The sequence below is a fragment of the Dromiciops gliroides genome, chromosome 3, assembly GCF_019393635.1.
Source record: "Dromiciops gliroides isolate mDroGli1 chromosome 3, mDroGli1.pri, whole genome shotgun sequence".
NCBI classification, from domain to species: Eukaryota; Metazoa; Chordata; class Mammalia; order Microbiotheria; family Microbiotheriidae; genus Dromiciops; species Dromiciops gliroides.
Genome location: NC_057863.1, coordinates 41,005,065 through 41,017,741, shown reverse-complemented (window position 1 = coordinate 41,017,741; position 12,677 = coordinate 41,005,065). Strand labels below are relative to the sequence as shown.

General features: G+C 42.9%; 1 protein-coding gene across 1 annotated transcript in view; it reads right to left on the bottom strand.

The window, feature by feature from the left end:
* The window catches only part of ACTL6A (actin like 6A), a 28,081-nt gene extending 16,327 nt beyond the window's left edge, over positions 1-11,754 (bottom strand). The window contains exons 1-3 of the mRNA XM_043997085.1: positions 11,620-11,754; positions 2,306-2,382; positions 621-795 (exon numbers count right to left, since the gene is read on the bottom strand). Of these exons, the coding sequence (XP_043853020.1) occupies positions 621-795; positions 2,306-2,382; positions 11,620-11,644 (277 nt within the window). The 5' untranslated portion in view covers positions 11,645-11,754. The remainder of the gene's footprint in view (positions 1-620; positions 796-2,305; positions 2,383-11,619) is intronic.
* Positions 11,755-12,677: the final 923 nt, after the last annotated feature.

Below are 12,677 nucleotides of genomic sequence, written 5' to 3'. Positions count from 1 at the left end.
AAAGGGGGTATGAAGTAAGAGAATAGCTGGAGCTTGGAAATTACATGTACAGGCAAGAATAAGCTCACTAGGTAAAATCAGGCAGTTGGTTTTGCCCTAGGGGAGATGACAACTATTGCAGACAGCATTTCTGACATTTAACTTCATCTGTCAAGGGACCAAGAGATATGACATTCTCAGCATCTCAGTGGGGAATGAGAGTTCAGGGCCTAGTTTTAGTTTCTTTACACCCATTATAATTTTATCTCCACTCCTCAGTTTCCCCATCAATAAAATGTAAGCAGAAATATTAAGCCAAACCCCTAACAAAATTTGGAGAGACATCCTGGATATTCTGTGTGAACTCCATTATAATTCCTTCTCCTCACATATTTAACAACACATTATGTTTCGTTTTGAATATAGGGAAGTGAGTGTGATTTGAAGATTTTTAAGCATAAGTAAAAAAGAAACCAGACCTACTAGGAAAAATTTGCCAGCTTTTTTCTTCACAAATCTAAGGCAACCAATAAACTACTACATAATAAACATATTTTTTTAACTAAGAAGAAAAACTTTTACATGCAAGAGATATGCCATATAGTATATTGGTTATTATTTCCAAGAAAAAAGTAGCATACTCATTCCATTCTTTAAAGGTGATATTGCCTCCATATTCTCCCTTGGAACACGCAATGCATTAGTATCTATGTAGTATGTGGGACCTCCTTGTTTGCCTTTATCCCCATCTATCTCCATCAATGTGCTACCATCATCCCTTTCAAGTACCACACCAATAGCAGTGGGAAAATCAACCTGCAATAGAGAAACAGGAAAAGGAGACGGAGACAAGTTATAACAATATCTTTCTCTCATACCCCATACCATAACCATGGGTGTCCCTCCCTCCATCCCACCTCCCCCGCCCCCCCCCCCAAGTTCTGTCCTGCTTCTTTCTCTATGATACTCACTTTTAGATCCCACGGTTTCAAGTACCAACTCTAAGCAGATGACTCCCAACGCTACACAACCAGCCCCAGTGGCTCCCTGAGCTCTAGTCCCTCCTTCCCCCCATCACCAACTGCATGGTACCAAAGGCATCTCGAAATCCCACAAGTTCAAAACTCTACCCTCTTACTAACATCCCTATTTCTGTTAAGGGCATCACTATTCTCCATAGGTTCACAAACTTGAAGGCATCATCGACTCTTTCCCTCATTTCTCCATATGCAATCAGGCAAAAAAGTCAAGTGAATTCCATCTCCTCATCTTCATCCCCCCTCGCCCCCACCTTTCACACAACCACCACCTTAGTTCAGAAATTCATCACCCTTCTCCCGTCCTATTGCAGGTCTCCCTGACTCAAAGCCCTCTTTTCTCTAATCCGTACTTCACACAGCTGCCAAACGGATGTATTCTAACCTTGTCACTGCACGGCTCAAGAAGCTCTAACAATTCTCTCTATTGCCTCTAGGACCAAATACAAACTCCTCTACTTGGCATATGAAGCCAATCACAGTGACTCCAGCCTTTTCATCCAGGCTTATTTATAGTACCTTCCTTCACAGGAAGACCACTAGACAGGAATGGGTTAGGGGAGGGAGGGAGGAAAGGAAGGATAAAATTTGGAATTCAAAACTTTAAATAAAAATGTTAATTATTAAAAAAAAAAAGACTATGTGAAACAGAGGTGTCAAACTCCAAATGCTACCAGAAACAAATTAAAATGTCAATGGGAAATATTTAATTTTTAAAAACTGTGGTTTTCTAAGTTGATATGCAGCCCTGGAGCCCCTCTCTATTTGAATTTTACATGACTGAGCTAAAGCAACTGCTATCATTAAATTGTAGCCAATTGCCAAGTGCCTAATATGAAGCAAAACACAGTTAATGTATAAGGCTTCATCAATCTCTCATGAGCTCTGGTTGGGCCAAACTGACCTACTTGAGGTTTCTTGTACATAATCTTCCTCATCCTATCTCCACACCTTTCTAGAGTCTATCCTCCATGCTTGGAATGTCCCCTCACTTGTCCCTTGGTTTCCTGGAATCCCAATTCAAGGGTCAATCCAATTGCTGCCTCCTACACAAGGCCTGTTCTGATCCCCACTGATTCAACTGCTCTCCCCAAAAAGTTCCTTTTACAATATTTATTTGTGTACATGCTATTTTTTCCCCAGTAGAATGTAAGCTTCTTAAGGACAAGGACTGTTTCATCTTTGTCTTTTGATCCTATGTCTATATTGCTCCACGTAAAAACTTCCTGAATTTATTGAAAGCTACGTAGTGCTATTTTTATGCACATTCTACCAATAGTTGTACTTACCTTTGGACAGTCCTCACCAGCATAGCCAGCTCTCACTGTATAGGAGCCAATGTCAAAAACGAGAGCCCCAACTTCATCTAAAAGGATGAAAAAAGATCATAAGCAGGTGGTCAATGAACATTATAATTTAAAGAATTGAAATGCATCCTGTGTTTAAAAGGAAATTATATATTTTAAGTAAAAGCTGGAATTAAATACAAAGCATTATATCATGAGTAGCATGAATATGGTACTGTAAACAACAACAAAAAAATGAATGTAATTTAGCACTTGAAATCAAATAAAGAATTAAGCTCTCCTGGGTCCTACTTTGTCAAGTCAAGGGAAAAAATGGCAGTCCTGCAAAGACATTGACAAAAAGGGTAAAAAGTATCCAGAGTAAAAGTATTCCATATAAAGCAGAATAAAGTATTCCATACAGAATTATATATAGGGCACTGTGAAAAATAATGAAAATGAAATTATTTTAAAGTGAATCTATTATATGGACTAATACAGATGACTTTTGTTTTGGAAATGTTATATATAAACCCACGAGCTTCCAATTATATTTTAAAAACATATCCTAATTATAACTAATATAGTAACTGATAACTAGTTATCCAATAAATGCTAATAATAACAACTAACATTTATATAGCACTTAATGTGCCAGATAGGGTGTTAAATGTTTTACAAATATTATCCCACTTGATCCTCACAACAACCCTTCTGGGTAGGTACTAGTATTATCACCATTTTACAGATAAGGAAACTGAAGCAAGATTAAGTGACTTGCCCATGGTCTCACAGCTAGTAAGTCTGAGACTGGTTATGAACTCAGATCTTCCTGACTCCAGGCCAGGCTCTATAACTACTGTGCCACCTAACTGCCCAAAACAATCAGTCTTGATACTGGCTATCTTCTCAAGAGAGAATTCATTCCACAGGTTAAGAAACACAATTTCTCGACTGGTACCCTGGGCTTAATTTACTTATTTTACAATCCTGACAAATTCCTTGAAATGTGTCCTTTGGGTTCCTTGTTTTAGTTTTCCTCTTGCCTCTTTTCTATCTCCTTCACTATCTAATGTTTCAATTCTCTAACTCTGGAAGTCCCCAGGACTCAGTCTTTTGCATTCTATTTCCAGTTAACCTTCAGTTAGTCTGGGGTTTACCAGAAAACTCAGTGAGTCAAAATTCCTCATTTCCATTGAAAGCAATATGGTTCTTCCCACCAGAGACCTTAGGAGATTCACATTCATTAGCACAATTTATTTGGTAGAAGAGACTTCACAGTCAAATGAAAAAAGCATGAGATTAGGAATTAGAAAAGCTGAGGTAAAATGTCTCATTTCTAACATTGAGCTGTGTGGGTCTCAAACAAGTCAATTAATTTCTGTGCCTAATTCCTCATTTTAAAAAATGAGAACAATCTTACTCACAATAGACATACTATAACACTGAGGTCACTTCTGGCTCTAAACGTACAAAACCATTAAACCTAAAGTGTCTGATTTCCTCAGGAGAGTCTTCTTCCATTACTGAAGACCACAATCTCTTACCACTTAGATGCTCTTCAGGAGGGTCTATGACTGAAATATTCATCATCATCAACTGATCTTTGTGAGGAAAAAAGGCCATTAGTCCATTACTGGACCCACAGACAACGCCTGGCCACCTAGCCAACACTACCATTAGAAGATATCAACACAGGAACAAGAGTGGAAGATTGAGGTGTCTTGTGCCATAAATAGAAGCTATCACATACAATCCAAATGTCGAGGCCTGACCTCAGCCAATTCAATTTCACATTTCCAGCATTTGGTACCTTCCTTAATATTACCAACCTTAGTCCAATTCATCTCCTAACATTAGCACAGCCTCAGAGTGACCGCAAGCTCTGGTGCTCTCCCTACCCTCCCCGTCCATAAATCCTGCACATTGCTACCAGATCAACTTTCTTACAAAGCATCTTCATCATTTTCCTCCTTGATTTGGAAACCAGCAATGAAACCAGCCCATGTAGTGAAGTTCACCTTCCTGAGCCTCTTCATTCTGGCCCATTTTAGCTCTTTAGCCTTCTCTCCTATCACTCCTTCACAAGTCACATCTACTCTACCAAGGCTAGTTTTTAACCTATCCCCTCTCACATGATTTTCATTCCGGCCCCATGTGCTAATGTTCTACACACGTTGTACACAGAATACCACACTGGTCCCAGCCTGGATCCACCTCCCTCTTTTTGATACTTCCTTAGGTCCAACGAGGATATTCATCTGGCTTCTCAGACACACTTGACTCTTACACACAGATACCACTTTAGTTCACGCCCTCATCACCTCTCTCTCCTCCTAATTGGTCTCCCTGCTTCAAATCTCTCGCTAATCTGGTCTATTCTACAAGAGATTTTCCTTACATACAGATCTGACCCTAACATTCTTCTATTCCATTAACTCCAGTGACACTCATTGCTTCTAAGATAAACTCGTCTGTTTAGTGTTTATATGACACTTACCCTGCCCACCTCAGCAGGTTGTTAGGAGAATCAATGCAATAACATAGTTATTATTAGTAGCACAGTAAAGAGTGGTGCAACTGGAGTCAGGAAGACCTAATTTCAAGGTCAGTCTAAGATACTAGATGTATGGCCCCAGGCAACTCATTTAACCTTTGTCTGCCTCTGTTCATCTCTAAAATGGAGATAGCACCTACTTCACAGCATTGTTGCGAGGATAAAATGAGATCATATTTGTAAAGGTAAGTGCTACATAAATGGTTATTATAATTATGATTATATATGTTCAAGTGTTTTGTGACCATAGAATGATATACAAATACCAGCTAATACCAATAATACTTGTCATTAGGATCTTATAATTACTCTAAGTCATCTTAAATAGCTATCATAATTTTTCAGGCTCTAGATTGAAATCAGAGCTTCTTAAACTTTTTCTACTCTCGACCCCTTTTCACCAGAGAAATTTTTATGCGACCCTAGGTATATAGGTATATATAATAGGTATACATAACCTTTTACTGTTGCCAAATTTTTTGTGAACCCGACATTCAGTTACTAGACCCCATATGGGGTCACAGACCATAGTTTAAGAAGCTAGGATCTAGATGGTAAAGAGGATTAACCTGAATGTGTACTAATTCTTGCTAAGCCATTTAAATCCTGGATACCAGCTACTTTCTTTGCAATTCATCTGTCTCTTGAAAATCAATGAAAGTTATGACTTTGGTTTCATTAGGGTCTATAGTTATACCCAATTTTTGCAGGTTCAGCAATAAAATTAATATTGTGAAAATGAATACAATTTAACACAGGTTAATACAAATTAACTCTCCAATTTGGTGATCAAGAACAGGCCATGGACATTAATCTACACTTCTAAAAGTGATATAGGAATTCTGATTGGTGATACATAAACTGAAACTACTATGTACAAATTTATTTGTGAATAAAATTTTAGAATAGAAAAAATATTATCTAGAATACATCAGAAAAGTCAATTTGCTTTAAAGGTCCAAATCTTGTACAAAAATATTTACAGAAGCTTTTTGTGGTGGCTAAGAAGTAAAAATCAAAGAATGCCCATCAATTGGGGAATGGGTAAACAAGCTGTGGTATAGGATGGTGATGGAATATTATTGTGTTATGAGAAATGACAAGCAGGATGATTTCAGAAAGGCCTGGAAAGACTTCTATGAACTGATGTATAGTGAGGTGAGCAGAACCAAGAGAACATTGTGCACAGAGACAGCAATATTGTTTGATGAAGAACTGTGAATGACTTAACTATTCTCAGCAAGACAATCCCAAAGGACTAATAATGAAGCATACTATCCGCCTCCAAAGAAAGAACTGATATCGATTGAACACAGACTATTTTTCACTTTCATTTTTTCCTTTTATTCAAGTTTTCTTATACAAAATGACTAATATGGTTACGTTTTACATGACTGCACAAGTATAACCTATATCTGATAGCATACTGCCTCAGGGAGGGGAGGGAGGGAAGAAGGGAATAAAAACTGGAACCCAAAACTGTAAATAAAAATGTTTATTACTTTAAAAAAATAAAGGTCCAAACATTAAGGCTGATCCAAAATAGAGGGCTACATCCCTAAAATGAAATCTTGTTGTAAAAAAAAAAATAAGCATACATTTAATGCTGACTGTAAGTCAAATTCAGATTTTATGCAAGCCAGTTTTGTATAAAATAGCCTAACAATGAAATTGACCAATTTTTTAAAGCACCAAATGAGAGGCAGTGTGGCACAGGGGCTAGGTCAATCTTGGCATAAGGAAGCCACAAGCCTGACCTCTGATATGTGCCAGTGTATGACTGTAAAAGGGACTTAGTTAACCTCTCAGAACCTCAAGCAACTCACTAAGAGGAGCTATTAGGCAGAAGCTGCTGATCTACCTAGGTAGAAGGGATATCCTCATAAGGAGTTTACTACACTAAAATAAAATTGTAAAACATTGCCCTTGTTCTGGGGTTAAAAAGACAAACAAAACAGTCTCTACTCTGAAGGATCTTATATTATATTGGAGGAGACGATGTGTATCTACCTAAGTTTATACAGAAAAAAAAGTAATTTGGAGGGGAGGAAGGGCAACTACTAGCAGTTGCAAGTGAATCACGACTCTTTATGCAGAAGGTGATACAAAAGGGCCTACATTCCAGGCATAGAGATGGGAGATGAAGTATTGTGTGTTAGGAACAAGAATTACTACTCAGGCTGAAATGTATATGTATGCAGGAAGGGGAAGGATGCATAAGGCTTAAAAGGTAAGTTGGGGCCAGTTTGTGAAGGACTTTAAAGCCAAAAAGAGTATCATATTTGATCCTGAAAGCTTTAGGGAACCACCAAGGTTTGCCAGAGTGGTGTTCAGGTGAGCAAAAAGGAGAGGCATGCAAAAGATGTTAGAGAAACAGAAATGATGAAGTGGAACCTGACTGGCTATTTGGGGTATTAACTATCAGACTATATTCAGAATATAGTTTGTTGTTCTCAGTCATACCCAAGTCTTCATGACCCCTTTTAGGGTTTTCTTGGCAAAGATACTGGAGAGATTTGCCATTTTCTTCTCCAGTTCATTTTACTGATGAAGAAACTGAGGCAAACAAGGTTAACTTACTTGCCCTGATTCACACAAAGTGTCTGAGGCTGGATTCAGGTCTTCCTGATTGCAGGTCTGGTATTCTATCCATTACTTTCAAATTTTTTTTAATAGATCATCTAGAAATACACAAAAGGGTTGTGTATGTTTTTTGTTTTGTTTTTTTGCTGTTGACACAGTGGCTACAGGTACTTTAGGAAAATGTTTTCTACTGAGTCTACTAGACCTATACAAACTGCTCAAAGACTTGAAAAATGGCTAGATGCATGTAATTATGTTTCCTTAATTAAAATAATGACTTGCATACTCATCTCATAAAACTTTATGTAGAAAATGATCCTGAAGAACAAAGTCCTCTAACCTGCCTCTATCATCATGGGGCTGCTTCGATTATCCAGATTTTTAAAAATAAATAAGCTAGAGATGAAGCCTTATTACTTAAACATTAAAGTTTCATTCATATTTTTGTTATTGCTATTGAAAAAGTGAAAGCCAGGTACTTCATGAAAATGTGTTCTCCACTGGATAGTTTTCTCTACTTCAAAGTAGTAGTGATTTTGAAATAATCATATAGAAAAATTTACCTTTTAATCCTAAAAAGTTTTCATTAGCAAATACCTTACACATTATTTTAAAAGAAAGGCTTCCTTTGCCATTCCTTCTAGGAAGGGATACCTCATTTCCTTAAAGAAACATGTTAAATACCACTTTCTATACGCTCCTCGATGATGCGCCCAACCACTATCGTTCTATTTCCCTAAATGCCTTCATATTCAGTATATGCTCATAAATGGACGTGTTGTCTTCCCCAACGCACTCTAAGCAACTAGAGAGCAGAGATTACTTCATTTTTCTTGTCTTTGTATGCTCCTGAGTCTGGCTCCTGGCAGGCCCTTAGCAAGTTCCTGCTGGATAGTGGAGGACACTGAAGCACTCCTAGTGGAGCTGTGAATGGTCTGTCTGGTCGTTTTAGAAAGCAATTTGGAATGATGGCCCCAAAATTATTACACTGGGCATATCCTTTGACTCTGCAATACAACACCACTCACAGGTCTACCCTATAGCCCAAAGAGATCAAAAGAAGAGGAGAGACTATCTTGTGTACAAAAGTATTTCTAAGAGCTCTTTTTTCTAGTAGCAAAGAAAGGGAAACTAAAGGGGCATTCAACAATCAATCAATCCAAAATGGATGAACAAATTATATTATATGAATAACATACTGAGCTGAAAGACAAAGAGATTCAAAGAAACCTGTGAAGACTCATGAACTGAAGCAAGAGAACTAGAACAATTTATACTGAAACAACAAATGCTTGCTGTCAACTGATTGCTTTGACATTAAATCAATGTGTGATCTTCAGGCTGATCATTTCACCTCACTGGGCCTGTTTTTTCATAAGTAAAAAGAAGGAGGGGGGCTCATTTCCTAAAATTTTGGTATGCAGTACTTTCATAGAGGAAAAAAATTGAGACCAGGAGAGATTCTAAGTAACTTGCCTATGATCATATGATAAATGGTGAAAGTGGACCTTTGGTTCAGTATTATTCCGATCTTTTCCAGAATTAGTGACATTAAAACACTTAATACATGCATCTTAACAATATGGTCAATTAGAGGCAAAGTTATAAACTGGAAATGTACTGATTTTCAAAACTATTTACATGCCCACAACACTTGAGCTGTTTTCCATTGGAACTGGGTAGGACAAAGACTATGGGGAAGTAAAGTACTCTTTCAAAGCTTCAGTGTTTCATCAAGTCGAAGACAAAGCACAACCATGGGAGTTAGAAGAGTCTGATGTGTCTGTTATTCAATACTAAATAAATCTAATGTATTATTACTGTCTAGGTCCCTTAGCTATCTTGGAGGAATGCTAGGAGGAAGAGTTAATAAAGATAAAGCCGAGAAGAATGCAATTGGTGTGAACTTCTTATGAACACAGGATTTTAGAAGCCTTAGAAATCATCAAGCTGACCCTCTCATCAGAGATGAGAAAAAGGAGGTTCAAAAAAAGGTTGAAGTAACATCCTCCAAGCACATAAAATAAAATGGGCCTTACAGCTTGAATGGCATCTTCTCAGTCCCCGGCCCACTGTTTCATGATGACTTCATTTCACAAGATGCACAGCAAAGTTTAGCAAAGACTTCTAAGGGTAGAATACAACCTTGAGATCCCATTTTACATCTCCTGAACTGAATCTCCCAAGAGCTCATCTAACAGTATCCCAAGCACAAAACAACTTCTGACAGTCAACTGTCCACAACTCTCTACCAAGAGTCTATTACTGACCAGTCGTGGAAGAACCATGAATCCTCAGGAGCTGTGCAGAAGTGATGGTCGAGGGTCCCTGCCCATCTCTGAAAGAACCAGGGAGCCCCCATGGCCCTTAAAAGAATCTACACCCAGGATTCTGGACCTTTTTGTGTCATGAACCCCTTTGGCAATCTGGTCAAACCTATGGACCTATTTTCAGAATGTCTGTGAAATGCTACATTGCAGGGAGAGGTTAGTTAAAATAAAGACGTTGTTGTGTTCAGGAGCAGCTAGGTAGTGCACTGGCCCTGGATTCAGGAGGACCTGAGTTCAAATCCAGCCTCAGACATCAGATACTTATTAGCTGTGTGACTCTGGACAAGTCACTTAACCCTCATTGCCTCACAAAGAATAAATAAATAAAGATGTTGTGTTGTGTTGTTTTTGTTTATCCTGTTCAAGGTCATAGACCCTCCTGAACTCTATCCAGGTTAAGAACCCCAGGTGGCCTAGATGATGTCTAAGTTCCCAGACACTTTCTAAATACCATGATTCTTTAAATGCTACTCAGACAAGCTGAGAGACGATAAAGAGCTGAGAGAGTATCCCCATTGTAGTCTGCATAAGCCCCTACACTCATTCTGTCTGGAAAAACAGACCATTACCATCCGTTCAGATTCAGTCTTGTAGTTATGGACCAAGGGCAAGCCCAACAAGGTATAAACTCCATTCTCACAGTAGCCCCAGGTATCTCCCACCAAGACAGATATAACTCTTGAGTAATGAATTAAGATCACCCTAAAGAAGTCCCTCCATTCCTTCATCTCTAGGAGTAGGGATGACCCTTGGGCCCGGTGCTAGATGACCACCAGGCAGGGTATTAGATAACCCTTGAACAGGGTGCTAGATGACCCTTGGGCAGGTGCTAGATGACCACCAGGAAGGGCCTTAGATAACCCTTGGGCAGGGTGCTGGATGAACCTTAAAGGTGCTAGATGATCACTGAGCAGGGTACTAGATGGCCTTTAGGCAGGGTGCTAAATGACCACCAGGAAGGGCATTAGATGACCCTTGGGCAGGGTTCTAGATGGCTCTAGGGCAGGATGCTAGATAAGCCATAGGCAGTTGCTAGAGGATCAGAGCAGGGTTCTAGATGACCCTTGGGCAGGGTTCTAGATGACTCTTTGGGCAAGGCGCTAGATGACCCTTGACAGGGTCCTACTCTTGGCTCTGCCACCACTACCAGCTCGGCCTTAGACGGGCCCTGGGCCGAGGAGCCCCCAGCACTGAAAGCAGGGGGTGGATCCAAAGTTCTTTCCGGCTTAGGAGGAGGCGGCTGTGGGTGGCCGAGGGTGAATGGGCCCCTCAGAGCCCCTTCTGCCCCGGTTCCTCGGCCCCGGGGTCCCCTCTCTATGCACTACCCCCCCGGGGGGGGGGGGTTCTGCGCCCGGCCCTAGGCCGCGGAGCGCCCAGCGCGGCGGGGAGCCCGGGGCTGCGCAGACTCCTGCCCCGCACGGGGGACTCTGCCGGGGTGGTCGCCGCTCCCCGCCCCCCCCCAGGACATTGTTAAGTAACCCGGGGCCGCCGCCTGGGGCCGCCCGGCTCTCCCCTCCCAAGCCCGGCACCCCGGGGGCCGGTGCTGGGCGCCGGGGCACAGATGGCCGCCCTCTCTGGGCCGCGGACTCCCAGGAGCTTTCGCGCCCACGGGCCTGCGCTCTCCCCACTGCTGTGTGACGGTGCGCAGCCGCTACCCTCTCTGGGCCTCGGCGCCCCCTCTCCCCAAGGGAGGCCTTCCGGCCGGGGCTTCAGGGCTTCCCTCTCCCCGCCTCCCAGTGCGGCGCGGAGCGCGGGGAAGCCCGCTCTGGGCTCCCGCCAGCGGCCCCCACGCGGAGCTCTCGGGCCCGGCTCTGTCCCGGGCCCGCGCGGCCCGCGCCCGCGCTCACCTCCTCCATAGACGCCGCCGCTCATGGCTGCTGCTGCTGCTGTAGCCGCCGCCGCTGTGAAGCGGCCCCCGGCCCCGGCCCGCCCGGCCCCGGCGCCTCCTGGGCTCCAGCAACCGCCGCCTGCCCCTCGGCTCCCCCCTGAGGCAACAAAGCGCCGTCCGGCCTGGAGCACATCCACACGTGCTGCCGCCGCGCCCCGGACCAATGACGAGCGGCCGGGCCTCCGCACCAGCCAATCCGAGAGAGACGCTGCCCCCGCCTGCAGCCACCCGGCCAATAGAGCGTCCCCGGGGGCGGGGAGGCGGGGAGAAAGCCAAGCGGCGGAAGGGGGCGGAGGAGACACCGAGTTGGGTTGCAGCGTGGATGGGGCGAGGTTTATGGGGCTGGGGCGGGGCCTGCGAGGGGGCGGGGCGAGGCTTATCGGAGCCAGAGCTTCAGAGACTTCACAAAGTACATGGTCCCACCCCTTCTTTCCCCCAAAGCCCAGAGAAGGGACTCTCCTGATGTCACACAGCCGGTTGGAGCAGAGTCCCAGTGGGGAGGCCATGTAGGTTACAGCTGCCGGCCCCATCCTCCCCTTGGGGATCCTGCACCCGTGTGGGGGACGCAGGCGGCCAGGCTCATGGACTGGGCGCCACCAGTTTAGGAAGACCTGAGTTCAGATCCCACCCATTTCGAATATGTGCTACCCGGGTGACCCTTCGCCGCCCAGGGCCTCAGTTTCCTCTTCTGTAAAATGAGAGATTTGCACTCGATGACCCACTAAGGTCCCTCCCAGCTCTAGATCCATGATCTTAGAGGACACGCTTGCTTGATCCTGGTGCTCCTGTCCGGTGCATCTTCAGCAGCTCCCTCTATATTGGCTCCCATCCTCATCTACAAATAGGCTCAGGTGGACGAACGAATACCTGCCGCCCACGAAGAGTAGAGGGAAGGTAGCCTCGGGCTACTAAACAGTCTTTCACCATTTCATGGTCGTACCCTATATATATATCACGCTGCATGGCACTTATTAGGCACTTACTGAATACTCCTAGAATTGAATTGAAGCTACGCCG